General features: G+C 56.1%; 1 protein-coding gene and 1 long non-coding RNA gene across 2 annotated transcripts; one reads left to right on the top strand and one right to left on the bottom strand.

The window, feature by feature from the left end:
• Positions 1–4,548: 4,548 nt before the first annotated feature.
• LOC141162685 (uncharacterized) lies at positions 4,549–10,146 on the bottom strand. The gene is made up of 3 exons (XR_012250797.1): positions 9,687–10,146; positions 9,360–9,452; positions 4,549–9,270 (listed from the first exon to the last, which is right to left on the bottom strand). It is a non-coding gene; the product is annotated as an uncharacterized lncRNA (long non-coding RNA).
• An 8,508-nt stretch (positions 10,147–18,654) lies between these two features.
• On the top strand, positions 18,655–23,666 carry CD2BP2 (CD2 cytoplasmic tail binding protein 2). Its single transcript, XM_073649040.1, has 6 exons — positions 18,655–19,201; positions 20,544–20,679; positions 20,759–20,916; positions 22,657–23,170; positions 23,239–23,333; positions 23,402–23,666. Exons 1-6 carry the CDS (start codon positions 19,139–19,141, stop codon positions 23,510–23,512), a joined length of 1,077 nt encoding a protein of 358 aa, XP_073505141.1. The 5' UTR covers positions 18,655–19,138; the 3' UTR covers positions 23,513–23,666.
• Positions 23,667–27,971: the final 4,305 nt, after the last annotated feature.

Genomic DNA, 27,971 nt, shown 5'->3' with positions numbered 1-27,971 from the left:
ACGCGTTGGTTGGAGACCACTGGAGGAACCGCTACTATTTTATGATGTTCAAACAAATTCTGAAGTTTTACTTATTTGATTCTTCGCTGGAGATTTTTGTTTTCCTGCTGATAGCATCCCACCACCCCTAGCAATGACCGAACCTGTTTCTTGGAGATCGATTTCAGCCAATCTTGGATTGCCTCCACCTTATTCACTTGCCGCTTTACTTCGCCTCTTCCGATGATGTAGCCCAAGTGTTTTCCCTTATTTTTCCCCATGGCACACTTCTTTGGGTTCCTCAGCGCATCCAGCATGGCCTGGACCTTCTGCAGATGACTTCCCCAATCCGGGCTGAATACCACCATGTCGTCGAGGTAAGCTGCGGCGTACTTTTTGTGAGGGGCTAAGATCCGGTCCATGGCCCTCTGGAAGGTAGCTGTGGCTCCTTGCAGCCCGTATGGAATTTTGATATACTGTCAGGTGTAGCAAAGGCCGTCTTCTCCTTTGCATTTTGAGAGAGAAGGGATTTGCCAGTAACCTTTCGATAGATCCAGGGTGGTGATGTATCTGGCTGACCTTAGCTTCTCTATAAGATCATCGACGCAGAGCATCGGCTACGCATCACATTTCGACACCACATTTCGTTTTCTGTGGTTATTGCAGAAACGCGACTCTTCCCCAGGTTTCCGCACAATGACAATGGGGCTGGACCTGCCACTCTTTGACTCCTTGATGACGCCCAGGTTCAAATTTTTCCCACCTCCTTCGAAATCACCTCATGGCGGATTTCAGGGATTCTATACAGCCATTGGTTCACCCGCACATGTGGTTCCATCAGGATTTCATGTTCAATCACCTGCGTACGTCCTGGCGACTCCAAACACAGGTCCCAATTCTGCTGTTTCTGGGCCGATGACAGTGTTTTTGCCACTGTGAGATCCTCAGTGTCTCCTTCTGGCTTGTCCAGCCCACATGAAGTTTCAACGGGGTGGCCCTCTGTTGCCCTGCATTGATGGCTATCGGCAAGACAGGATTTTGGAAATGAGAGGTGGTAGCGATTAACTGGCAGTGGGGACAGGACTTGCCAATAGAACCTTTCGTATGACCCGTTCTTGAGTTTTTTTCCACACCCAGATGGCCACCTACGACATGTGAATGGGCCCTCTCCACACCCTTTGTCTATAGGGTCCTGGTACCAACAATTGCTCCACTATCTCCTCGGTCATTATAAACCTGTCAGTGGCCTGGTACTGGAGGAGAAGACCCCATACGTATCGTCATGGACCCATACTCATCCCTCCCCCCTGAGGAAGCCACGCTATTATGTTGCGATACGCGTGGGGTCTTCTCCTCCGGTACCAGGCCGCTGACAGGTTTATAATGACAGACCCTTACCTCCTAAGCACCATTCAGTTATATCTACCTGAGTGGTGTATGTTGAAGTGAACAAGGTTATCTTAACATACTTGTAACAGTACATGCTCCCGGTTTGCCATTTATCTTTGCCGGTCTTTGTCTTCTATGCATGCAATTTATCTTAATTCGCTGAACCTGATTATCCTGATAATCTATATACACACTTCTTTTTCTTTGGTGTATACTGGACTATGATAATTGATTGCAATAAATCCGGGACCACGCCGACTTCATGGGACTCAGTACCTTGGGCCGTCTCAATGACCACTCTGGCCACCGGATAGTCTTTAGCATCCCCATGAATGCAGCGGACACCCACCTTCTTCTCCAGGATGAATTGGAGAGGGAATGTGGTGCTCACGAGGGGTCACCAAACTCCCTGAGTCTAGTAGTCCAGTCATTTGTAGGCCATTCACTTTGACAGCACAAGCTTGGGACCCCTTGGGACTTCGCGTGCTTACATTGGGATTACTTCTAGAAGATTGTGGTGACAACTTGAAGTGCCTGCGCCCCGTATACAGGATTTTGCTGTCATTCTCAAGCGAAGTCTTTTGTTTGTTTTACACAACATTATAATAGCTCCTTATTGCGTTAGGAGATGGCAGTCTATTGATATTGACAGCATTATGGTGGTATATATGGGGATTTAGCTGATCAAGCACTATCTCAATTCACTATTTGAGTGTTGGGTAAATGGTTGTCCTCTGTAGTTTTGTCAATGCCTTTTTAGTGTTGCATTGTTTCCTCTTGAATATTTATATTGGGACGCATCGGTATTATTATCATTATTTATTATTATAGCACCATTTATTCCATGGCGCTTTACATGTGATCGGGGTATACATAGCAAAAACAAGTGCAATAATCTTGAACACAATGAGACAGCGACTGGTACAGGAGAAGCGAGGACCCTGCCCGCGAGGGCTCACAGTCTACAAGGGATGGGTGAGGATACAGTAGATGAGGGTAGAGCTGGTCGTGCAGCGGTATGGTGGAGCGAGGACCCTGCCCGCGAGGGCTCACAGGCTACAAGGGATGGATGAGGATACAGTAGGTGAGGGTAGAGCTGGTCGTGTAGTGGTATGGTGGGGCGAGGACCCTGCCCACGAGGACTCACAATCTACAAGGGATGGGTGAGGATACAGTAGGTGAGGGTAGAGCTGGTCGTGTAGTGGTATGGTGCAGCGAGGACCCTGCCCGCGAGGGCTCACAGTCTACAAGGGATGGGTGAGGATACAGTAGGTGAGGGTAGAGCTGGTCGTGCAGCGGTATGGTGGAGCGAGGACTCTGCCCGCGAGGGCTCACAATCTACAAGGGATGGGTGAGGATACAGTAGGTGAGGGTAGAGCTGGTCGTGTAGTGGTATGGTGCAGCGAGGACCCTGCCCGCGAGGGCTCACAGTCTACAAGGGATGGGTGAGGATACAGTAGGTGAGGGTAGAGCTGGTCGTGCAGCGGTATGGTGGAGCGAGGACCCTGCCCGCGAGGACTCACAATCTACAAGGGATGGGTGAGGATACAGTAGGTGAGGGTAGAGCTGGTCGTGTAGTGGTATGGTGGGGCGAGGACTCTGCCCACGAGGGCTCACAATCTACAAGGGATGGGTGAGGATACATTAGGTGAGGGTAGAGCTGGTCGTGTAGAGGTATGGTGCAGCGAGGACCTTGCCCATGAGGACTCACAGTCTACAAGGGATGGGTGAGGATACAGTAGGTGAGGGTAGAGCTGGTCGTGTAGCGGTATGGTGGGGCGAGGACTCTGCCCGCGAGGGCTCACAATCTACAAGGGATGGGTGAGGATACAGTAGGTGAGGGTAGAACTGGTCGTGCAGCGGTATGGTGGAGCGAGGACCCTGCCCACGAGGGCTCACAGTCTACATGGGATGGGTGAGGATACAGTAGGTGAGGGTAGAGCTGGTCGTGTAGCGGTATGGTGGAGTGGAGGTTACTGCAGGTTGTAGGCTTTTCAGAAAAGGTAGGTCTTCAGGTTCCTTTTGAAGGCTTCCATGGTTGGCGAGAGTCTGATATGTTGGGGTAGAGAGTTCCAGAGTAGGGGGGAAGCACGGGAGAAATCTTTTATGCGATTGTGAGAAGAGGAGATAAGAGGGGAGTAGAGAAGGAGATCTTGTGAGGATCGGAGGCTGCGTGCAGGTATGTAACGAGAGACTAGGTCACAGATGTATGGGGGAGACAGGTTGTGGATGGCTTTGTATGTCATGGTTAGGGTTTTGAACTGGAGTCTCTGAGCAATGGGGTCGATTGAATAAATCTCATTATACTTCTGGAAAATCTTTGAGACCTGGGCAGTATTATTAATGCTCCTATCTATACCTCTAAGATTATTTACCCCCATAACTTTGTGATAGACTGATTATTATACCGCCTCGACTGGTCAAGTTCTCACTACTGTCGGGATATCCATCCCTTGACATATGTTTTTATATTCATGTATGACTGTATAGGGGCCGGCAGGGTGATATAGGGAGAGCCGACGTGGAGCGGGGGCACCAAACCGTACCGTTAGGGTGTTAGTTGCCTGCTGCCAGGCGGGCTATCAGAACAGTAGGGCACATTAGGGATAGCTTGGATCTGTTTCATACTCCCCCAATACCTGCCTTCCAATGCATTTATAATGTTTAGAATGGGTTATGTTTATTTTAGTATACCAACTTTAAATTTATATTTAATAAAAGGTATTTTTTTTTTTTTGCTAGTTGTCACCTACCCCAGGAGAGTCTTGGCACCCATATGAGGGGAATAGAGGAGCTGGGAGGGTTGTCTGGCTGTACCCTAAATCTTGACAAAACAGAGATATTATTATTAGACGGCCCCACCAAAGAAGTCTCAATTCTGTTTGAACGGAACGGTGCCAAAATATTTGTGGATACATATAACTACATTTCTAGGTAAAGTCCGTAAGTATTATATTGACTGTTACAGTTTTTTGTGAAAGTATTCACCCCCTTGGCATTTTTTTGTGTTTTTCTACCTCACAACCTGGAATTTCACTACTTTTTTTGGGTTTTGCATCAGTTCATGTAAAGAACATGCCGACAACTGGGAACATTTGTTTTTCTTTTTATTGTAAAGCAAACAACAAATAGGACAAAATAACTGAAAACGTCAGTGTGCATAACTTTTCACCCCCCCCCCCTAAAGTCAGTACTTTGTGGAGCCTCCTTTTGTGGCAATTACAGCTGCACATCGCTTTGGATAAGTCTCTATGATCTTTCCACATCTTACCACTAGATTTTTTGCCCGTTCCTCAAGGCAAAACTGCTCCGGCTCCTTCAGGTTAGATGGTTTCCTCTGGTGAACAGCGATCTTCACATCTGACCACAGATTCTCAATTGGATTAAGTTCTGGGCTTTAATTAGGCCACTCCGAAACATTTACACATTTCCCATTAAACCACTTGAGTGTTACTTTAGCAGTATGCTTTGGGTCATTGTCTTGTTGGACGGTCCCAGTCTCAAATCACTGACAGACTGAAACATGTTGTGCTCCAGAATATCCCTGTATTGCGCAGCATCCATCTTCCCCTCGATTCAGACCATTTTCTCTATCCCTGCTGCTGAAAAACATCCCCACAGCATGAAGCTGCTACCACCATGTTTCACTGTGGGGATGATGTTCTTGGGGTGATGAGCTGTGTTGGTTTAGCGCCAGACTTAGTGTTTACCTTGGTGGCCAAAAAGTTCAATTTTGGTCCCATACATTTGGGGAGTCTCCCACGTTTTTTGGCAAATTCAAAACGAGCCTTACAATTTTTATGTGTTAGTAAAGGCTTTTTTTCTGCCCACTCTTCCATAAAGGCCACTTCTATGGAGTGTACAGCTTATTGTGGTCGTACTGACAGCTACTCCAGTCTCAGCTTTGGAACTCTGCGGCTCCTTCAGGGTTACCTCTGGTCTCTGTGCTGCCTCTCTGATTAATACCTTCCTTGCCTGGGCTGAGAGTTTTGGTGGGCGCCCCTTGTTAATGGTGTTGCAGCCTCTGTGGCCTTTCAGAAAAGGTAAAGTGTATATACTGACGGATGTGTGACATTAGATTGCACACAGGGGGACGTCCTGTCACTAAGCATGGGACTCATGAAGGGAATTGCTTGCACCAGAAATTTGTAGGGGCTTTATCACGAAAGGGGTGAATACTTATATACACACCAATTTTTGGTTATTTGATCCCATAAATTTAATTTATGCCGATATTTTTCTCACTTCACCAACTTAGACTATTTAGTGCTGATGCATCAGACACAAATCGGATTACAAAAATATTTACACAAATTAGGTAAAAATGTAATTCTTAATTTCTACCTGGAAGGTGTGGAACAAAATTTGCCACCAATTACAAATATCCCCCCAATGTATCTCTAAACCGATCTTTTATACACAATCCCAATTCTCCAACTGACATTGAGCACAAATATCTTATAAGTGGCACATACAGGTATAACTTCAGCTCTTGGGGTAACATACACCATAGATGCCCCCTCCATTGGAGACAGACAGCGAGTGACGTCACATCCATTACACAGCCGTGATCAGGATTGGACCCCACAGTACGACGCTGAGGACAAATATCATTGAATGATTCCGTCATGTCCCCAGAGATTAGACGTAAACTCCACTGACAAAATGGACTGTGGACCACCCGAATGCAACATAATCCAATATATTGACTTCTCTGGTCCAAGCACAACAACGTCTCCCATCCTCCCAATACTAAGAAATCAGACTGGTGGTCTGACAACCTGATTGTGACACGGAGTAGCATGTGAAGCCTTCTTCTCTCCCCTCCATTCCCGGCTCCTGCCACCCAAACATTTCCGACTGCATCAAAAGAAGAACGCTTTATCATTGTCACATCCCCGCTTTATCATTGTCACATCCCCACTTTATCATTGTCACATCCCCACTTTATCATTGTCACATTCCCACTTTATCACTGTCACATTCCCACTTTATCATTGTCACATCCCCACCTTATCATTGTCACATCCCCGCTTTATCAATGTCACATCCCCGCTTTATCATTGTCACATCCCCGCTTTATCAATGTCACATCCCCGCTTTATCATTGTCACATCCCCGCTTTATCATTGTCACATCCCCGCTTTATCAATGTCACATCCCCGCTTTATCATTGTCACATCCCCGCTTTATCATTGTCACATCCCCGCTTTATCAATGTCACATCCCCGCTTTATCATTGTCACATTCCCACTTTATCATCGTCACAGTCCCCCTTTATCACTGTCACATTCCCACTTTATCATTGTCACATTCCCACTTTATCATTGTCACATTCCCACTTTATCACTGTCACATTCCCACTTTATCATTGTCACATCCACACTTTATCATTGTCACATTCCCACTTTATCACTGTCACATTCCCACTTTATCATTGTCACATTCCCACTTTATCACTGTCACATTCCCACTTTATCATTGTCACATTCCCACTTTATCATTGTCACATCCCCACTTTATCACTGTCACATTCCCACTTTATCATTGTCACATCCCCACTTTATCATTGTCACATCCCCACTTTATCACTGTCACATTCCCACTTTATCACTGTCACATTCCCACTTTATCATTGTCACATTCCCACTTTATCACTGTCACATTCCCACTTTATCATTGTCACATTCCCACTTTATCATTGTCACATTCCCACTTTATCATTGTCACATTCCCACTTTATCACTGTCACATTCCCACTTTATCACTGTCACATTCCCACTTTATCATTGTCACATCCCCACTTTATCACTGTCACATTCCCACTTTATCACTGTCACATTCCCACTTTATCATTGTCACATCCCCACTTTATCATTGTCACATTCCCACATCCCCACTTTATCACTGTCACATCCCCACTTTATCATTGTCACATTCCCACTTTATCACTGTCACATTCCCACTTTATCAGTCACATTCCCACTTTATCACTGTCACATTCCCACTTTATCACTGTCACATTCCCACTTTATCATTGTCACATTCCCACTTTATCATTGTCACATTCTCACTTTATCACTGTCACATTCCCACTTTATCACTGTCACATTCCCACTTTATCATTGTCACATCCCCACCTTATCATTGTCACATCCCCACGTTATCATTGTCATGGATCTCTCTGCTTTATTGTTTCTCTTCTTCACCCATCTTTATCGTGGATTTACATTCTTTCATATGTTCTTTCTTTTCCATAATACAAAAATACTTTAATAGAAACAAATATAAAAAAAAAGATCATCGTATTTGGCCATCATCCATCTATACGGTGTCTGGTCACCGCTTCAGACCCATCTTGTGTACAGGATTCAGTTCTGGGCTCCAAAGGAGCTGACGAGGGTCCGAGGCTGAGCGACTGCATTATTGCATGTGATGGGCGGCCTGGAAATGAGGTGATTGGTCAGGATTCTTTAGAGCGGGGGTGTGGGGAAACGCCTCCGACTTCATTTACATCTGTCTCGTCAATACAAAGAATGGGCAGATTCTACTCAAAAGGACCAGAGGACATTTATTACATCTGGAGTAGGCATCAGTATAGGAAAAAGGTCTTTACAATAAAGTAGACTATGTCCCCCTGAACCCGACAGCACCTGGTACCAAGGCCGCCACGTGTCTCGTCAGAGAAATCCGCTGACCGCGGTCACTCTCAATTCATGGGTAAAATGTGTCTTCAGTGAATACAGACTTTCCAATGACTGTGATTGAAGACGACAGCTGGTGCTCATGAATTTCTATGGAGAAATGTAATGTCATTCCAGAACAACTTACAGAACATCTTTGTCTGCTTCTAGCTCCTCCCCTTTGTGGCTGTCTCAAACTCCACCCCCTCTGGTTATAGCTCCTCCCCTTTGTGGCTGTCTCTAACTCCACCCCCTTAGTCTGCCTCTAGCTCCTCCCCCTCTGTCTCTCTTCTCCCCCTGTCTGTCTCTAGCTCCTTCTCTGCCTCTAGATCCTCCCTCTCTGTGTCTCTAGCTCCTCCCCTCTGCCTGTCTTTCTTTTCTCCCCGTCTCTAGCTCCTTCTCTGCCTCTAGATCCTCCCTCTCTGTGTCTCTGGCTCCTCCCCCTCTGCCTGTCTTTCTCTTCTCCCAGTCTGTCTCTAGCTCCTCCTCTGCGCCTGCCTCTAGCTCCTCCCCCTCTGCCTGTTTTTCTCTTCTCCCGTCTCTAGCTCCTCCTCTGCGCCTGCCTCTAGCTCCTCCCCCTCTGCCTGTCTTTCTCTTCTCCCCCTGTCTGTCTCTAGCTCCTCCCCCTCTGCCTGTCTTTCTCTTCTTCCCATCTCTAGCTCCTCCTCTGCGCCAGCCTCTAGCTCCTCCCCCTCTGCCTGTCTTTCTCTTCTCCCCCTGTCTGCCTCTAGCTCCTCCCCCTCTGCCTGTCTCTCTTCTCCCCGTCTCTAGCTCCTCCTCTGCGCCTGCCTCTAGCTCCTCCCCCTCTGCCTGTCTTTCTCTTCTCCCCCTGTCTGCCTCTAGCTCCTCCCCCTCTGCCTGTTTTTCTCTTCTCCCCCTGTCTCTAGCTCCTCCTCTGCGCCTGCCTCTAGCTCCTCCCCCTCTGCCTGTCTTTCTCTTCTTCCCATCTCTAGCTCCTCCTCTGCGCCAGCCTCTAGCTCCTCCCCCTCTGCCTGTCTTTCTCTTCTCCCCCTGTCTGCCTCTAGCTCCTCCCCCTCTGCCTGTTTTTCTCTTCTCCCGTCTCTAGCTCCTCCTCTGCGCCTGCCTCTAGCTCCTCCCCCTCTGCCTGTCTTTCTCTTCTCCCCCTGTCTGTCTCTAGCTCCTCCCCCTCTGCCTGTCTTTCTCTTCTTCCCATCTCTAGCTCCTCCTCTGCGCCAGCCTCTAGCTCCTCCCCCTCTGCCTGTCTTTCTCTTCTCCCCTGTCTGCCTCTAGCTCCTCCCCCTCTGCCTGTCTTTCTCTTCTCCCCGTCTCTAGCTCCTCCCCCTCTGCCTGTCTTTCTCTTCTCCCCCTGTCTGCCTCTAGCTCCTCCCCCTCTGCCTGTTTTTCTCTTCTCCCCCTCTGTCTCTAGCTCCTCCTCTGCGCCTGGCTCTAGCTCCTCCCCCTCTGCCTGTCTTTCTCTTCTCCCCCTGTCAGCCTCTAGCTCCTCCCCCTCTGCCTGTTTTTCTCTTCTCCCCCTGTCTCTAGCTCCTCCTCTGCACCTGCCTCTAGCTCCTCCCCCTCTGCCTGTCTTTCTCTTCTCCCCCTCTGTCTGCCTCTAGCTCCTCCCCCTCTGCCTGTTTTTCTCTTCTTCCCCTGTCTCTAGCTCCTCCTCTGCACCTGCCTCTAGCTCCTCCCCCTCTGCCTGTCTTTCTCTTCTCCCCCTCTGTCTCTAGCTCCTCCTCTGCCTCTAGATCCTCCCTCTCTGTGTCTCTAGCACCTCCCTACTCTGTGGCTGCCTCTTGCTCCTCTCTCTTCATAGAATTTTCAGAGCACCAACTGTCATCTCTCTCAGTAATGGGAAACTCTGGACGACCTGAGCCCAGATAAGACCCCAGCACAGAGAGTGAAGCAGATCTCCCTGATGAGACAGAGGACAGTTGCTTATTTTCATGCAATCATGGATTTATGAGATGACAACGCGGATGACTCTCACTTGTGTCAATATAGGAGCCAATAATATAGATGGACTGGAGTCCGGGGGGGTGGAGTTTTTTCGGACAATGGTTGTCACCTCTTTTTCTTTGGGGTACACGGGTCATTGATTTCTGGGCGAACCTCCGCTCACATGTTATATCAGAAGTCCATGATGCTGCTGGGCCGCAGGCGGGCGACTTCCTCTCCCAGCCACTTGTGCAGGACTCCAAACTCTGCGCTCCATTGCAGTTCATCACAGGCCTGATCTAGCTGGCTTCTTGCTGAGGGTTTGGCGGGTCCCTGTGTGAGGCTCATGTACTGACTTCGCAGCTCACCCACAAGGGCCTTGGTGTAGCCGAGATTGGCACTGAGTAATGCCCGCACCCACAGCTCCAGTTCTCGTTGGCTTTCGGCTGCCATTTTGTAAACACGAGAGACAGAACAAAGGCAGAAGGCGAACTCCAGCTTGGAGCTTCTCAGGGTGACAGTGCTCCCCTCCAGCAATATGAGGCCCAGAGGCTGGGGGTCTCCCTGCCGTTCCCAATACAGAAGCAAGTTTCCACACAGCATGAACCAGCGGCGATGGTAGGACACATGGCGGCCACCTTTCTTCAGCAGGTAGCCTTCTTTCTCTGGGGAGCAACAAGCGAGTCGGGAACTGGTCTCCAGCTTCATTGAAGCTCCTGGAAGCAACAAAGTTGACGTCTTAGAAAGTCTGAGGAGACTGAGCTGCTCCCAGCTCACTGGCACCGGGGTCAGAACCATCTCACTGGCACCGGGGTCAGGACCATCTCACTGGCACCGGGGTCAGGACCATCTCACTGGCACCGGGGTCAGGACCATCTCACTGGCACCGGGGTCAGAACCATCTCACTGGCACCGGGGTCAGAACCATCTCACTGGCACAGGGGTCAGACATAACGCTCTCCCTGATACCGGGGTCAGACAGAACCATCTCACAGGTACCGGAGTCAGGACCATCTCACTGGCACCGGGGTCAGGACCATCTCACTGGCACAGGGGGTCAGGACCATCTCACTGGCACCGGGGTCAGAGCCAGCTCACTGGCACAGGGGTCAGAACCATCTCACTGGCACCGGGGTCAGACATAACCATCTCACTGGCACAGGGGTCAGGACCATCTCACTGGCACAGGGGTCAGGACCATCTCACTGGCACAGGGGTCAGGACCATCTCACTGGCACCGGGGTCAGGACCATCTCACTGGCACCGGGGTCAGAACCATCTCACAGGTACCGGAGTCAGGACCATCTCACTGGCACAGGGGTCAGGACCATCTCACAGGTACCGGAGTCAGGACCATCTCACTGGCACAGGGGTCAGGACCATCTCACTGGCACAGGGGTCAGAACCATCTCACTGGCACCGGGGTCAGGACCATCTCACTGGCACAGGGGTCAGGACCATCTCACTGGCACCGGGGTCAGACATAACCATCTCACTGGCACAGGGGTCAGGACCATCTCACTGGCACCGGGGTCAGGACCATCTCACTGGCACCGGGGTCAGGACCATCTCACAGGTACCGGAGTCAGGACCATCTCACTGGCACAGGGGTCAGGACCATCTCACTGGCACAGGGGCCAGGACCATCTCACTGGCATCGGGGTCAGGACCATCTCACTGGCACCGGGGTCAGGACCATCTCACTGGCACAGGAGTCAGACATAACGCTCTCCCTGGTACCGGGGTCAAACAGAACCATCTCACAGGTACCGGAGTCAGGACCATCTCACTGGCACCAGAGTCAGCCAGAACTATTTCCCTGGTACCAGGGTCAGACAGAAGCATCTCACTGGCACCGGGGTCAGACATAACCATCTCACTGGCACAGGGGTCAGGACCATCTCACTGGCACAGGGGTCAGGACCATCTCACTGGCACAGGGGTCAGGACCATCTCACTGGCACAGGGGTCAGGACCATCTCACTGGCACAGGGGTCAGGACCATCTCACTGGCACAGGGGTCAGGACCATCTCACTGGCACCGGGGTCAGGACCATCTCACTGGCACCGGGGTCAGAACCATCTCACTGGCACCGGGGTCAGAACCATCTCACAGGTACCGGAGTCAGGACCATCTCACTGGCACAGGGGTCATGACCATCTCACTGGCACCGGGGTCAGGACCATCTCACTGGCACAGGGGTCAGAACCATCTCACAGGTACCAGAGTCAGGACCATCTCACTGGCACAGGGGTCAGGACCATCTCACTGGCACAGGGGTCAGGACCATCTCACTGGCACAGGGGTCAGAACCATCTCACTGGCACCGGGGTCAGGACCATCTCACTGGCACCGGGGTCAGGACCATCTCACTGGCACCGGGGTCAGGACCATCTCACTGGCACAGGAGTCAGACATAACGCTCTCCCTGGTACCGGGGTCAAACAGAACCATCTCACAGGTACCGGAGTCAGGACCATCTCACTGGCACCAGAGTCAGTCAGAACTATTTCCCTGGTACCAGGGTCAGACAGAACCATCTCCCTGGTACCAGGGTCAAAACCGTCTCACTGCTATCGGGGTCAGACGGAACCATCTACCTGGTACCAGGGTCAGACAGAACCATCTCCCTGGTACCAGGGTCAAAACCGTCTCACTGCTATCGGGGTCAGACGGAACCATCTACCTGGTACCGGGGTCAGACAGAACCATCTTCCTGGTACTGGGCTCAGAACCATCTTCCTGGTACTGGGCTCAGAACCATCTTCCTGGTACCAGGGTCAGCATCCCTCTATAGGGAGCAGAATTATACTACTGTGTCTGAAGATCTTTGGGGTTCGGCTGTCACTTTCTGCCCATCTTCAGCACTGACAAAAATCTACCAATCCTAGGGTCTGTTCCTCTTGTGTCTGATCTCTCTCTGGCTGTCTCTTGTACAGCAGTCTCGCCTGTGTCTGTTCTCTCTCCGGCTGTGTCTTTTGTTGGAGCTGATCTCTTTCCTGCTGTCTCTTGTACCCCAGTCTCGCCTGTTTCTGCTCTCTCTTCAGCTGTGTCTTTTGTTGGGGCTAGTCTCTTTCAGGCTGTCTTTCCCGGGCAGTCTCACCTGTTTCGGGTCTCTCTACAGCTGTCTCGCCTCTGTCTGCTCTCTCTCCGGCTGTGTCTTTTGTTGGGGCTGATCTCTCTCCTTCTGTCTCTTGTACCGCAGTCTCACCTGTGTCTGCTCTCTGTCCTGCAGTCTCAAATGTGCCTGGTTTCTCTCTGGCTGTCTCTTCTATTGCAGTCTCGCTTGTGTCTGATCTCTTTCCTGCTGTCTCTTGTACTGCAGTCTTACCTGTGTCTGCTCTCTCTCCGGCTGAGTCTTTTGTTGGGACTTATCTCTCTCCGGCTGTCTCTTGTATTGCAGTTTCGCCTGTTTCTGCTCTCTCTTCAGCTGTGTCTTCTGGTGGGGCTGCTCTCGCTCAGGCTGTCTTTCTCCTGCAGTCTCACCTGTGTCTGCTCTCTGGCGGTCTCTTTTGTCAGGGGCTGATCTCTCTCCGGCTGTCTCTTCCTGCTGTTCCTTGTGTGGTATGTCACTTCCTCATTGTGGCTGTCACATGGAGTCCATCTGGGGGTGGGGAGTGTAACTTTCTCACCTGCACTGACAGGTGGGCGTGTCTGCAGAGCATCTCCTCCTCCTGTACTTGCTGTCTCCCTCCCTGACCTGAGGAAGAGCTGAACAGGGGTCGACTTCGTGCAGGGGCCGATGTCGCACGGGAGATGGGGGCCAATTTGCGGGGGGATGGGGGCCGACGTCGTATGTGGGGGGTCAGGACAGATGTCACAGGGGGACAGGGGCGTCGTGTGGGGGCGTCGGGGCCGATGTTGTGCAGGGGGACGATGTCGTGTGGGGGATTGGGGGCCGATGTCGTGCAGGGGGACGATGTCGTGTTGGGGATTGGGGGCCGACGTCGTGCGGGGGGTTGATGTTGTGCGCGGGGAAGACTTCAAGTGGGAGGCTGGGGGCTGACGTCGTGCGGGGGGACGACGTGCAGGGGGACGATGTGATGTGGGAGGCTGGGGACGACGTCGTGCAAGGGGGTGGATGTCGTGCGGGGGGCCGACATCGTGCGGGGGGACGATGTGATGTGGGAGGCTGAGGGCCGACGTCGTGCGGGGGGGTGGATGTCGTGTGGGGGGGCGACGTCATGTGGGAGGCTGGGGACGACGTCGTGCGGGGGGACGATGTCATGTGGGAGGCTGGGGGTCGACGTCGTGCGGGGGGACGATGTCATGTGGGAGGCTGGGGGTCGACGTCGTGCGGGGGGACGACGTCGTGCGGGGGGGGTGGATGTCGTGCGGGGGGACGATGTGATGTGGGAGGCTGGGGCCGACGTCGTGCGGGGGGGGGTGGATGTCTTGCGGGGGGACGATGTCATGTGGGAGGCTGGGGGCGACGTCGTGCGGGGGTGGTGGATGTCGTGCGGGGGGACGACGTCGTGCGGGAAGGTGGATGTCGTGCGCGGGGACGATGTCATGTGGGAGGCTGGGGGCCGACGTCGTGCGGGGGGGGGGTGGATGTCGTGCGGGAGGACGACGACGTCGTGTGGGGGGATTGATGTCATGCGGGGGGACGATGTCATGTGGGAGGCTGGGGACGATGTCATGTGTGAGTCTGGTGGCCGATGTCGTGCGGGGGGACGATGTGATGTGGGAGGCTGGGGGCCGACGTCGTGCGGGGGGACGATGTGATGTGGGAGGCTGGGGACGACGTCGTGCAAGGGGGTGGATGTCGTGCGGGGGGCCGACATCGTGCGGGGGGACGATGTGATGTGGGAGGCTGAGGGCCGACGTCGTGCGGGGGGGTGGATGTCGTGTGGGGGGGCGACGTCATGTGGGAGGCTGGGGACGACGTCGTGCGGGGGGACGATGTCATGTGGGAGGCTGGGGGTCGACGTCGTGCGGGGGGACGATGTCATGTGGGAGGCTGGGGGTCGACGTCGTGCGGGGGGACAACGTCGTGCGGGGGGGGTGGATGTCGTGCGGGGGGACGATGTGATGTGGGAGGCTGGGGCCGACGTCGTGCGGGGGGGGGTGGATGTCTTGCGGGGGGACGATGTCACGTGGGAGGCTGGGGGCGACGTCGTGCGGGGGTGGTGGATGTCGTGCGGGGGGACGACGTCGTGCGGGGAGGTGGATGTCGTGCGCGGGGACGATGTCATGTGGGAGGCTGGGGGCCGACGTCGTGCGGGGGGGGGTGGATGTCGTGCGGGAGGACGACGACGTCGTGTGGGGGGATTGATGTCATGCGGGGGGACGATGTCATGTGGGAGGCTGGGGACGATGTCATGTGTGAGTCTGGTGGCCGATGTCGTGCGGGGGGACGATGTGATGTGGGAGGCTGGGGGCCGACGTCGTGCGGGGGGACGATGTGATGTGGGAGGCTGGGGGCCGACGTTGTGCGGGGGGGTGGATGTCGTGCGGGGGGACGATGTCATGTGGGAGGCTGGGGGCTGACGTTGTGCGGGGGGGTGGATGTCGTGCGGGGGGACGATGTCATGTGGGAGGCTGGGGGCTGACGTCGTGCGGGGGGGTGGATGTCGTGCGGGGGGACGATGTGATGTGGGAGGCTGGGGGCTGACGTCGTGCGGGGGGGTGGATGTCGTGCGGGGGGACGATGTGATGTGGGAGGCTGGGGGCTGACGTCGTGCGGGGGGGTGGATGTCGTGCGGGGGGACGATGTGATGTGGGAGGCTGGGGGCTGACGTTGTGCGGGGGGGTGGATGTCGTGCGGGGGGACGATGTGATGTGGGAGGCTGGGGGCTGACGTCGTGCGGGGGGGTGGATGTCGTGCGGGGGGACGATGTGATGTGGGAGGCTGGGGGCTGACGTCGTGCGGGGGGGTGGATGTCGTGCGGGGGGACGATGTGATGTGGGAGGCTGGGGGCCGACGTCGTGCGGGGGGGTGGATGTCGTGCGGGGGGACGATGTGATGTGGGAGGCTGGGGGCTGACGTCGTGCGGGGGGGTGGATGTCGTGCGGGGGGACGATGTCATGTGGGAGGCTGGGGGCTGACGTCGTGCGGGGGGGTGGATGTCGTGCGGGGGGACGATGTGATGTGGGAGGCTGGGGGCTGACGTCGTGTACGGGGGGGTGGATGTCGTGCGGGGGGACGATGTGATGTGGGAGGCTGGGGGCTGACGTTGTGCGGGGGGGTGGATGTCGTGCGGGGGGACGATGTGATGTGGGAGGCTGGGGGCTGACGTCGTGTACGGGGGGGTGGATGTCGTGCGGGGGGACGATGTGATGTGGGAGGCTGGGGGCTGACGTTGTGCGGGGGGGTGGATGTCGTGCGGGGGGACGATGTGATGTGGGAGGCTGGGGGCTGACGTTGTGCGGGGGGGTGGATGTCGTGCGGGGGGACGATGTGATGTGGGAGGCTGGGGGCTGACGTTGTGCGGGGGGGTGGATGTCGTGCGGGGGGACGATGTGATGTGGGAGGCTGGGGGCTGACGTTGTGCGGGGGGGTGGATGTCGTGCAGGGGGACGATGTGATGTGGGAGGCTGGGGGCCGACGTCGTGCGGGGGGGTGGATGTCGTGCAGGGGGACGATGTGATGTGGGAGGCTGGGGGCTGACGTCGTGCGGGGGGGTGGATGTCGTGCGGGGGGACGATGTGATGTGGGAGGCTGGGGGCTGACGTCGTGTACGGGGGGGTGGATGTCGTGCGGGGGGACGATGTGATGTGGGAGGCTGGGGGCTGACGTTGTGCGGGGGGGTGGATGTCGTGCGGGGGGACGATGTGATGTGGGAGGCTGGGGGCTGACGTCGTGTACGGGGGGGTGGATGTCGTGCGGGGGGACGATGTGATGTGGGAGGCTGGGGGCTGACGTTGTGCGGGGGGGTGGATGTCGTGCGGGGGGACGATGTGATGTGGGAGGCTGGGGGCTGACGTTGTGCGGGGGGGTGGATGTCGTGCGGGGGGACGATGTGATGTGGGAGGCTGGGGGCTGACGTTGTGCGGGGGGGTGGATGTCGTGCGGGGGGACGATGTGATGTGGGAGGCTGGGGGCCGACGTCGTGCGGGGGGGTGGATGTCGTGCGGGGGGACGATGTGATGTGGGAGGCTGGGGGCTGACGTCGTGCGGAGGGGGGGGTGGATGTCGTGCGGGGGGACGATGTGATGTGGGAGGCTGGGGGCTGACGTTGTGCGGGGGGGTGGATGTCGTGCGGGGGGACGATGTGATGTGGGAGGCTGGGGGCTGACGTCGTGTACGGGGGGGTGGATGTCGTGCGGGGGGACGATGTGATGTGGGAGGCTGGGGGCTGACGTTGTGCGGGGGGGTGGATGTCGTGCGGGGGGACGATGTGATGTGGGAGGCTGGGGGCTGACGTTGTGCGGGGGGGTGGATGTCGTGCGGGGGGACGATGTGATGTGGGAGGCTGGGGGCTGACGTCGTGTACGGGGGGGTGGATGTCGTGCGGGGGGACGATGTGATGTGGGAGGCTGGGGGCTGACGTTGTGCGGGGGGGTGGATGTCGTGCGGGGGGACGATGTGATGTGGGAGGCTGGGGGCTGACGTTGTGCGGGGGGGTGGATGTCGTGCGGGGGGACGATGTGATGTGGGAGGCTGGGGGCTGACGTTGTGCGGGGGGGTGGATGTCGTGCGGGGGGACGATGTGATGTGGGAGGCTGGGGGCTGACGTCGTGCGGGGGGGTGGATGTCGTGCGGGGGGACGATGTGATGTGGGAGGCTGGGGGCTGACGTCGTGCGGGGGGGTGGATGTCGTGCGGGGGGACGATGTGATGTGGGAGGCTGGGGGCTGACGTTGTGCGGGGGGGTGGATGTCGTGCGGGGGGACGATGTGATGTGGGAGGCTGGGGGCTGACGTCGTGTACGGGGGGGTGGATGTCGTGCGGGGGGACGATGTGATGTGGGAGGCTGGGGGCTGACGTTGTGCGGGGGGGTGGATGTCGTGCGGGGGGACGATGTGATGTGGGAGGCTGGGGGCTGACGTTGTGCGGGGGGGTGGATGTCGTGCGGGGGGACGATGTGATGTGGGAGGCTGGGGGCTGACGTCGTGTACGGGGGGGTGGATGTCGTGCGGGGGGACGATGTGATGTGGGAGGCTGGGGGCTGACGTCGTGCGGGGGGGTGGATGTCGTGCGGGGGGACGATGTGATGTGGGAGGCTGGGGGCTGACGTCGTGTACGGGGGGGTGGATGTCGTGCGGGGGGACGATGTGATGTGGGAGGCTGGGGGCTGACGTCGTGTACGGGGGGGTGGATGTCGTGCGGGGGGACGATGTGATGTGGGAGGCTGGGGGCTGACGTCGTGCGGGGGGGTGGATGTCGTGCGGGGGGGACGATGTGATGTGGGAGGCTGGGGGCTGACGTTGTGCGGGGGGGTGGATGTCGTGCGGGGGGACGATGTGATGTGGGAGGCTGGGGGCTGACGTTGTGCGGGGGGGTGGATGTCGTGCGGGGGGACGATGTGATGTGGGAGGCTGGGGGCTGACGTCGTGTACGGGGGGGTGGATGTCGTGCGGGGGGACGATGTCATGTGGGAGGCTGGGGGCTGACGTTGTGCGGGGGGGTGGATGTCGTGCGGGGGGACGATGTGATGTGGGAGGCTGGGGGCTGACGTCGTGCGGGGGGGTGGATGTCGTGCGGGGGGACGATGTCATGTGGGAGGCTGGGGGCTGACGTCGTGCGGAGGGGGGGGTGGATGTCGTGCGGGGGGACGATGTAGTTTTCGGGGCTGCCATCTGAGGGGTCGGGGCGGATTCACCCGCTGGACCTTGTACTTTCTCGGCAGCTTGTGACCCCGCAGGGAAGGATTCTTGGGGACACTGTGAGGCGTTGGAGCGCGGGCAGCAGACATCGGCCTCGGCTCCTGAGGAGAATCACTGACACAACAAGCGGCCGCGTTTATTTGTATTGGAATTTCTGGCGGTTGGACGTCATCAGGGGCGGAGTAATAAAGACCGGAGGAGGGCGGGTCTATAAAGTAGGCGGAGCTTGTTACTTCGTCTCCCACTTGCAAGCATGGTACGTCATGTGACCCGGATAAGATGGCGCCGTCCAGTGACGTATTTCCTGCGCGACCGGCTCCTCATGAGTGAAACGACACATCGGGGGCGCTGGGAGCTGTGAGGAGCGCGGCCCGGTGTGCTGGAGCTGAGGAGAGGCGTCCGCGGCTGCCCCCAGGATGTCCAAGAGGAAAGTGACGTTTGAAGATGTCCCGGAGGACGAGGAGAAAAGCAAGAGACGAGTGAGGAGGGGCCGGAGCGTCCCGTCGTATATATAGGGGGGGGCCGGAGCGTCCCATCACATATATAGGGGGGGGCCGGAGCGTCCCATCACATATATAGGGGGGGGCCGGAGCGTCCCATCACATATATAGGGGGGGCCGGAGCGTCCCATCACATATATAGGGGGGGGCCGGAGCGTCCCATCACATATATAGGGGGGGGCCGGAGCGTCCCATCGCATATATAGGGGGGGGCCGGAGCGTCCCATCGCATATATAGGGGGGGGCCGGAGCGTCCCATCGCATATATAGGGGGGGGCCGGAGCATCCCATCGCATATATAGGGGGGGGCCGGAGCGTCCCATCGCATATATAGGGGGGGGCCGGAGCGTCCCATCGCATATATAGGGGGGGCCGGAGCGTCCCATCGCATATATAGGGGGGGCCGGAGCGTCCCATCGCGTATATAGGGGGGGCCGGAGCGTCCCATCGCGTATATGGGGGGGGGCCCCGGAGCGTCCCATCGTGTATATGGGGGGGGGGGGCCGGAGCGTCCCATCGCGTATATGGGGGGGGGGGGCCGGAGCGTCCCATCGCGTATATGGGGGGGGGCCCCCGGAGCGTCCCATCGCGTATATGGGGGGGGGGCCCCGGAGCGTCCCATCGCGTATATGGGGGGGGGGGCCCCGGAGCGTCCCATCGCGTATATGGGGGGGGGGGCCGGAGCGTCCCATCGCGTATATGGGGGGGGGGGGCCGGAGCGTCCCATCGCGTATATGGGGGGGGGCCGGAGCGTCCCATCGCGTATATGGGGGGGGGCGGAGCGTCCCATCGCGTATATGGGGGGGGGGGCGGAGCGTCCCATCGCGTATATGGGGGGGGGCGGAGCGTCCCATCGCGTATATGGGGGGGGGCGGAGCGTCCCATCGCGTATATGGGGGGGGGCGGAGCGTCCCATCGCGTATATGGGGGGGGGGGCGGAGCGTCCCATCGCGTATATGGGGGGGGGGCGGAGCGTCCCATCGCGTATATGGGGGGGGGGCCGGAGCGTCCCATCGCGTATAGGAGGGGGGGGGGCCGGAGCGTCCCATAGCGTACGTATAGGAGGGGGGGGGGCCGGAGCGTCCCATCGCGTACGTATAGGAGGGGGGAGGGGGGGGGGGGGCCGGAGCGTCCCATCGCGTATGTATAGGAGGGGGGGGCCGGAGCGTTCCATCGCGTACGTATAGGAGGAGGGGGCCGGAGCGTCGCATTGTATGTAAGGGGGTTGGACTGTATATCGGGGGGACCGGAGTGTTCCACCCTGCACAGTAGGGGAGGCAGAGCTCATCGGCTGTTACTGATTTGAGGTAGTTTCTGTCAGTTTCCAGAGGCGGTCGGGGGTCCTGGCAGCCGCTTTAAGGGGAAGCACTCTCTGGACAGCGATGAGGAGGATGATGGAGACGATGAATCTGGGGCCGCCTCCAAGTATAACATGCTGGCCCCCGAGGATGTGGAAGGTGAGCGCCGACAGCTGCTGTTTCCCTGTGAGCGCGGCCATGTCAGCACCTCCTCCTGTGACTTACTGTTATCATACAGGGCAGGAGAGCGCCACCCTGGAGTCCGAGGGCGGAGTGCAGATCACACCCTTCAATCTGAATGAAGAGATGGAGGAAGGACATTTTGACTCTGAGGGAAACTATTTCTTAAGGAAGGAAGCTCAAATCCGAGATCACTGGCTGGAGAACATCGACTGGGTATGAGGTCTGACTGCCGAAGCCCCCGCTTTTTGGCGCTTCCCCCTCGTCGACCCCGCTGTTTGGTGCCCCCTCCCCACCTCGGCTCTCGCTGTTTGGTTGCTCCTCCTCTGCTCGATGACTCCTCCCTTCCTCGGCCCCCTCTTTTTGGCGCCCCCTCCTCTCCTTGGTTGCCGCTGTTTGGCGGCTTCTCCCTTCCTTGGCCTTCTCCCCCCTCTCGGCCCCTGCTGTGTTGTGGCTTTTTCCCTCCTTGGCTCCCGCTTTGGCACACCCCCTCCTCGACCCCCCCACCTCGTCAGCCCACGCCCCTTGCTGTTCGGTGGCTCCTCCCCCCCTTGCTGTTTGGTGGCTCCTCCCCCCCTTGCTGTTTGGTGGCTCCTCCCCCCCTTGCTGTTTGGTGGCTCCTCCCCCCCTTGCTGTTTGGTGGCTCCCCTCCCCCCCTTGCTGTTTGGTGGCTCCCCTCCCCCCCTTGCTGTTTGGTGGCTCCCCTCCCCCCCTTGCTGTTTGGTGGCTCCCCTCCCCCCCTTGCTGTTTGGTGGCTCCCCTCCCCCCCCTTGCTGTTTGGTGGCTCCCCTCCCCCCCTTGCTGTTTGGTGGCTCCCCTCCCCCCCCTTGCTGTTTGGTGGCTCCCCTCCCCCCCTTGCTGTTTGGTGGCTCCCCTCCCCCCCTTGCTGTTTGGTGGCTCCCCTCCCCCCCCTTGCTGTTTGGTGGCTCCCCTCCCCCCCCCTTGCTGTTTGGTGGCTCCCCTCCCCCCCCTTGCTGTTTGGTGGCTCCCCTCCCCCCCCTTGCTGTTTGGTGGCTCCCCTCCCCCCCCTTGCTGTTTGGTGGCTCCCCTCCCCCCCTTGCTGTTTGGTGGCTCCCCTCCCCCCCTTGCTGTTTGGTGGCTCCCCTCCCCCCCTTGCTGTTTGGTGGCTCCTCCCCCCCCCTTGCTGTTTGGTGGCTCCTCCCCCCCTTGCTGTTTGGTGGCTCCTCCCCCCTTGCTGTTTGGTGGCTCCCCCGCCCTCCCCCCCCCCCTTGCTGTTTGGTGGCTCCTCGCCTCTTCGGGCTTCCCTGCCCCCTACCCCTCCTGCTGTTTGGCTCCTGCGCCCTCCCCCTGCTGTTTGGTGGCTCCTGCGCCCTCCCCCTGCTGTTTGGTGTCTCCTCGCTTCTTCGGGCTTCCCTGCCCCCTACCCCTCCTGCTGTTTGGCTCCTGCGCCCTCCCCCTGCTGTTTGGTGTCTCCTCGCTTCTTCGGGCTTCCCTGCCCCCTACCCCTCCTGCTGTTTGGCTCCTGCGCCCTCCTCCTGCTGTTTGGCTCCTGCGCCCTCCCCCTGCTGTTTGGTGGCTCCTCGGGCTTCCCTGCCCCCTACCCTTCCTGCTGTTTGGTGGCTCCTGCGCCCCTCCCCCTGCTGTTTGGTGGCTCCTCGCCTCTTCGGGCTTCCCTGCCCCCTACCCCTCCTGCTGTTTGGCTCCTGCGCCCTCCCCCTACTGTTTGGTGGCTCCTGCGCCTCCTCGGGCTTCCCTGCCCCCTACCCCTCCTGCTGTTTGGTGGCTCCTGCGCCCTCCCCCTGCTGTTTGGTGGCTCCTGCGCCCTCCCCCTGCTGTTTGGTGGCTCCTGCGCCCTCCCCCTGCTGTTTGGTGGCTCCTCCGCCTCCTCGGGCTTCCCTGCCCCCTACCCCTCCTGCTGTTTGGCTCCCCACCCTCTCCCCCTGCTGTTTGGCGTACCTGCTGACCTCCATCTTCCGATGACCGTCTGTTCCACAGGTTCGCATTAAGGAGCGGGAGGCCCCGCCACCCTCCTCCGGGGCCGATCAGGAGTCCGACTCTGATGAAGGCCGTGCTCCCATGGAGATGAGGAACATCCTGGAGGAGATGCTGAAGGTGTTACAGCCAGGGGAAACTGTGGCCAAAGTCATCCAGCGCCTGGGAGGGAGCGGACCCCGGAAGAAATCCGGGACCCAAAGAGTCAAACAAAAAAGAGTGCAGCGGAGCCCGTCCATGACAGATCCGTCTGATCTCAGGGAGCGCAGCGCGGAGGACAGGACAGATGTAGGAGCTGATGCCGAGCCGAGCAGCAGAGAAGAGCAGCAGGAGGACAAGCCTCTGGATCGTCTCATATCCCTGGCCGATCAGATGGTGGCGCTCGGGGTCTACGAGGTGTATCAGGACTCGTACGAGAAGCTGGCGTACAGACTGCGCACCATGGAGTCGCCGCCTGCACCGGCCCTGGACATGTTCGCAGATGAGGTGGAAGTGGAGAAGCTGGCGACCAAGGAAGGTAATGATTTCTGGGTAAGGGGGGCAGGGCGGAGGATAGGTGCCTCTGACCCTCAGTTCTCTCCGTAGCTGTGCCGGCGGCGGACGAGGTTCTGTGGGAGTATAAGTGGGAGAATGAGGAGGCTGCCGAGCTTTACGGACCGTTCACCAGTGCTCAGATGCAGGTAAGGACCACAACATACGTGTGCGGGGCGGAGCTTAGCTGAGTGTCATGCTTGGACTCCTCTTCCAGGAATGGGTGGAGGACGGATACTTCTCAGCGGGGGTCTACTGCCGGCGGGTGGACAGCTCCACGGGACAGTTCTACAACTCCCTGCGACTGGACTTTGATCTCTATGTATGAGGATGAGGTGTGTGTGCCCGCTGCTACCTCTCGAACCCGACCGTGGGGTGCCGCGTGGGAGTCTGGAGCGTTGCTACTGCCGAAGGGGGAGGACGGTGCGTCCTGTGTGCTGCTCTGCGGGTGTGTGATGTTTGTAATAAAGGACTTTTATGAACCCGGTGCAGTCTGTAAGATGGCGCTGCCGCCTCCTGCGCTTGTACATTGTATTCCTGAATCGCCCCACAGAGGAGGTCGACTATGAGCCGCTGCCCGGCCCCGACTATGAGCCGCTGCCCGGCCCCGACTATGAGCCGCTGCCCGGCCCCGACTATGAGCCGCTGCCCGGCCCCGACTATGAGCCGCTGCCCGGCCCCGACTATGAGCCGCTGCCCGGCCCCGACTATGAGCCGCTGCCCGGCCCCGACTATGAGCCGCTGCCCGGCCCCGACTATGAGCCGCTGCCCGGCCCCGACTATGAGCCGCTGCCCGGCCCCGACTATGAGCCGCGCCCCGCCGCTGCCCGGCCCCGACTATGAGCCGCGCCTCGTCACTGCTTGACCTCCTCCAGCCTTGACTTCACAAGAACATTTAATGGTGATTCTAGTGAGATTTCACCTCCTGAGTTCAAATATGTTACAATTGTATCAGGCAGTTTTTTTTTTACACTTTTTATTTTAGCTGTTTTAAATTTTTTTTTTTTTTATTCAAATTATTTAGTGTTGTAATCTGGATGTGATCAGCCTCATTCCTGTTCAGACATGTTCAGACAATGCATAGATGTTGCATCTTCTGTAAGTAGAGAGCCGGCCGTGAAGCGGCAGTGATCTGTTAGCACAAGTACTTCTTCTTCTGTCCATCCAAAGTGTTTTTCTTTTTTCTCAGCTTTTATTAGTTGTTATAAGTTTTTCTATAATGCCAAGAAAGTGTTGAATCCTCCAGATAATTTCTGTTGTGAACGTCTGACGTTCTAGAGTCGGAGAAAAAATTTACGCCACTTTCTGGTGTAAAGTTGTGACCTGAAACGATCCTGAGCACCACCTCTGCTGTATGCCCCTCATCTTGTGATTGGCTTCTTGCTGGTTGGAAAAATGGTTCCCATCATATTCCGATGGTTTGGAGGGAACCAGAGGACCTTATAACAGACTGCCATTTCTGCTTAACGAACATTAAAAGGATCACATCTAGAAGAAAATATACAGTATCTGCAATGAGGCTGGTCTTACATCGCGAGGAGCTTCCTGTACCCAAGTGTCCAGATTTTGTGACCGTAAGTGACATCTCTGACTCTGATGAGGGAGCACACGGCGATGTGAGAATGATCCCACTTTCCGAGCAAGTTGTTCATCAGAATTTCACCTTTTATCTCCGTATATACATTTGTCAAAACAACGTTCAGAGCTTCTAAGTTCCAGGCTGAAAGGCTGATGGAATCTAGTCCGCGAAGACGTGAGAACCTGCGGGTATCGTAGCCGCGATCTACTGCGCCGAGACGCGAGAACCTGCGGGTATCGTAGCCGCGATCTAGTCCGCGGAGACGCGAGAACCTGCGGGTATCGTAGCTGCCATCTAGTCCGCCGAGACGCGAGAACCTGCGGGTATCTCTAGCCGCCATCTAGTCCGCCGAGACACGAGAACCTGCGGGTATCGTAGCCGCCATCTAGTCCGCCGAGACGCGAGAAGCTGCGGGTATCGTAGCCGCCATCTAGTCCGCCGAGAAGCGAGAAGCTGCGGGTATCGTAGCCGCCATCTAGTCCGCCGAGACGCGAGAAGCTGCGGGTATCGTAGCCGCCATCTAGTCCGCCGAGACGCGAGAAGCTGCGGGTATTGTGTCCGCCGAGACGCGAGAACCTGCGGGTATCGTAGCCGCGATCTAGTCCGCCGAGACGTGAGACCCTGCGGGTATCGTAGCCGCCATCTAGTCCGCCGAGACGTCAGACCCTGCGGATATCGTAGCCGCGATCTAGTCCGCCAAGACGCGAGAACCTGCGGGTATTGTGTCCGCCGAGACGCGAGAACCTGCGGGTATCGTAGCCGCCATCTAGTCCGCCAAGACGCGAGAACCTGCGGGTATCATAGCCCAGAGAGTAATGGCAAATTACTATTTCTATAAAAGATAAAGGCTTTTTTGTGTTAATGTTTGTTCTCGGATGGAGGCACTTGGACATCTACATCGGGCAGATGAGCGACGATTGTTCATGGCCTTCAGACTATTGATGAGACTGTTCTTTTGCAGGTTGGTAATAACCTCTAACCTCCTGTCAGTACCTGCTGATCTGAAAGAGACCTACGGAAATATGAAACTGCTGATAGAAAAAATCCAGTATGACAAATATAACTGTAATATCTGTGGAGACTTGAAGGCGATCGCTTTACTGCTTGGATTGTAACTTGGGTGCACTAAATTCTGCTGTTATGTGAATGGCATATCCGGGATCAGAAGTCTCACTATATTCCAAAACAATGGCCTAAACGTGAACCTGCTGGGATCGGAAGTCTCACTATATTCCAAAACAATGGCCTAAACGTGAACCTGCCGGGATCGGAAGTCTCACTATATTCCAAAACAATGGCCTAAACGTGAACCTGCCGGGATCGGAAGTCTCACTATATTCCAAAACAATGGCCTAAACGTGAACCTGCCGGGATCGGAAGTCTCACTATATTCCAAAACAATGGCCTAAACATGAACCTACGTGAATCTCAGTACTTGGATAAGAATACAGTATATAGCCAGAGCTAGCACGGGTTTGTAGCAAGCAAGTCATGTCAGACTAATCTACTTTTTTCTATGAATCACTGGGTGGATCGGGGGAATGCGGTAGACATAGTATATCTCGATTTCAGCAAAGCATTTGATAAAGTGTCTCATACCATCCTTATTGAAAAAAAAAATGACAAGACTACGGTTAGGTGGATTCATAACTGGCTCAGTGATCGAACTCAGAGTGGTAATAAATGGTGGCACGTCCAACCGGAAGAGTGTTTCTAGTGGGGACCACAAGGCTCCGTCTGGGCCCCAGGGTTGTTCAACATTTTAATTAATGATCTAGATAAGGGAACTGAAGGTAAACTAATCACATCTGCAGACGATGCAAAGCTAGGAGGGATAGATAACACTAGAGAAGAGCGGATTTAGGCTGTGTGCCCACGATACGTTTTTTAAGCTTTTCCGCAGCGGCAATTCCGCTGCAGAAACGCTTAAACGGATGGTAGAAGGTCTGCCACGTTCCCCAATGATAATCCGCATGCTGTGCACATGCTGCGGAAATTTCCGCTGCGGATTATCATTGCGGAAAAATCCGCAGCACTACCAATTATTTTGCAGAAGTGCTCCGTTTTCGCCGCCATTGACTTGCATTGGAACGCATGGAATCCGCATCACTGCATCTGTACATGCAGAATCCATGCGTTTCAATGTGCGGATGGTACCCGGGTGTGGAGGACAGGAGACTCTCCTCCGGACCCGGGGACCATAGAACCTGTAAAAAAAAAAAGAAAAGAAAAAATACACATTATACTTACCTTCAGATGGCCGCCGGTGTACTTGTCTCTGCTTGTCGGCAGCTTGCGATGGACTGAAGGACCTGCGCTGACTTCATTTAGTCATGTGACGGCTCACGCGATGCTGATGCCGGCAGGTCCTTAAATCTACCGCGAGCTGCCAGCAAGCAGAGACAAGCACACCGGGGGCCATCTGAAGGTAAGTATATAGTTATTTTTTTACCATTCTCTCGGTCACACTATATATGCCGGTTGCATGGATTTATATCGTGTGACCAAATTGTCAAGCACTTTCCAAGTGATGCTAAAATCACAACCCGCATGCGGAAATGCATGTGAAGAACGCTTCACATCCGCATGTCCCTGGCAGGAAAACGCATGGACAACCCGCATGGACAACCCGCATGCGTTTTTCCTGCCAGGGAGATGCAGAAACGCTCAGGAAAAAATCCGGAGCATTTATGCATCGTGGGCACATAGCCTTAGAAGGATCTAGATAACCTTGAACAAAGGGCAGCGACTAATAAATACCATTCTAACAGGGAGACATGCAAGATTCTACATCTGGGCTAGAAAACAAAAATTACATGTACAGAATGAGAGGACTAGAACTAAGCAACAGAACGTGTGAAAAAGACTCGGGTACACAAATAGATCACAGACTGCACATGAGTCATCAGTGTGATGCAGCAGCAAAAAAGCCAAACCGTTCTGGGAGGTATTAGGAGAAGCATAGAGTCTAGATCACGTGAAGTAATTATCCCCCCCTCTACTCCTCCTTGGTCAGACCTCATCTGGATACTGTGTCCAGTTCTGGGAGGTATTAGGAGAAGCATAGAGTCTAGATCACGTGAAGTAATTATCCCCTCTACTCCTCCTTGGTCAGACCTCATCTGGATACTGTGTCCAGTTCTGGGAGGTATTAGGAGAACCATAGAGTCTAGATCACGTGAAGTCATTATCCCCTCTACTCCTCCTT

The sequence above is a fragment of the Phyllobates terribilis genome, unplaced genomic scaffold (genome assembly GCF_046119375.1).
Source record: "Phyllobates terribilis strain yellow unplaced genomic scaffold, ASM4611937v1 Scaffold_9__5_contigs__length_417890890, whole genome shotgun sequence".
In the NCBI taxonomy this organism is placed as follows: domain Eukaryota; kingdom Metazoa; phylum Chordata; class Amphibia; order Anura; family Dendrobatidae; genus Phyllobates; species Phyllobates terribilis.
The sequence above is the reverse complement of the archived record's forward strand: the minus strand, read 5'-3'. Positions and strand labels throughout refer to the sequence as shown.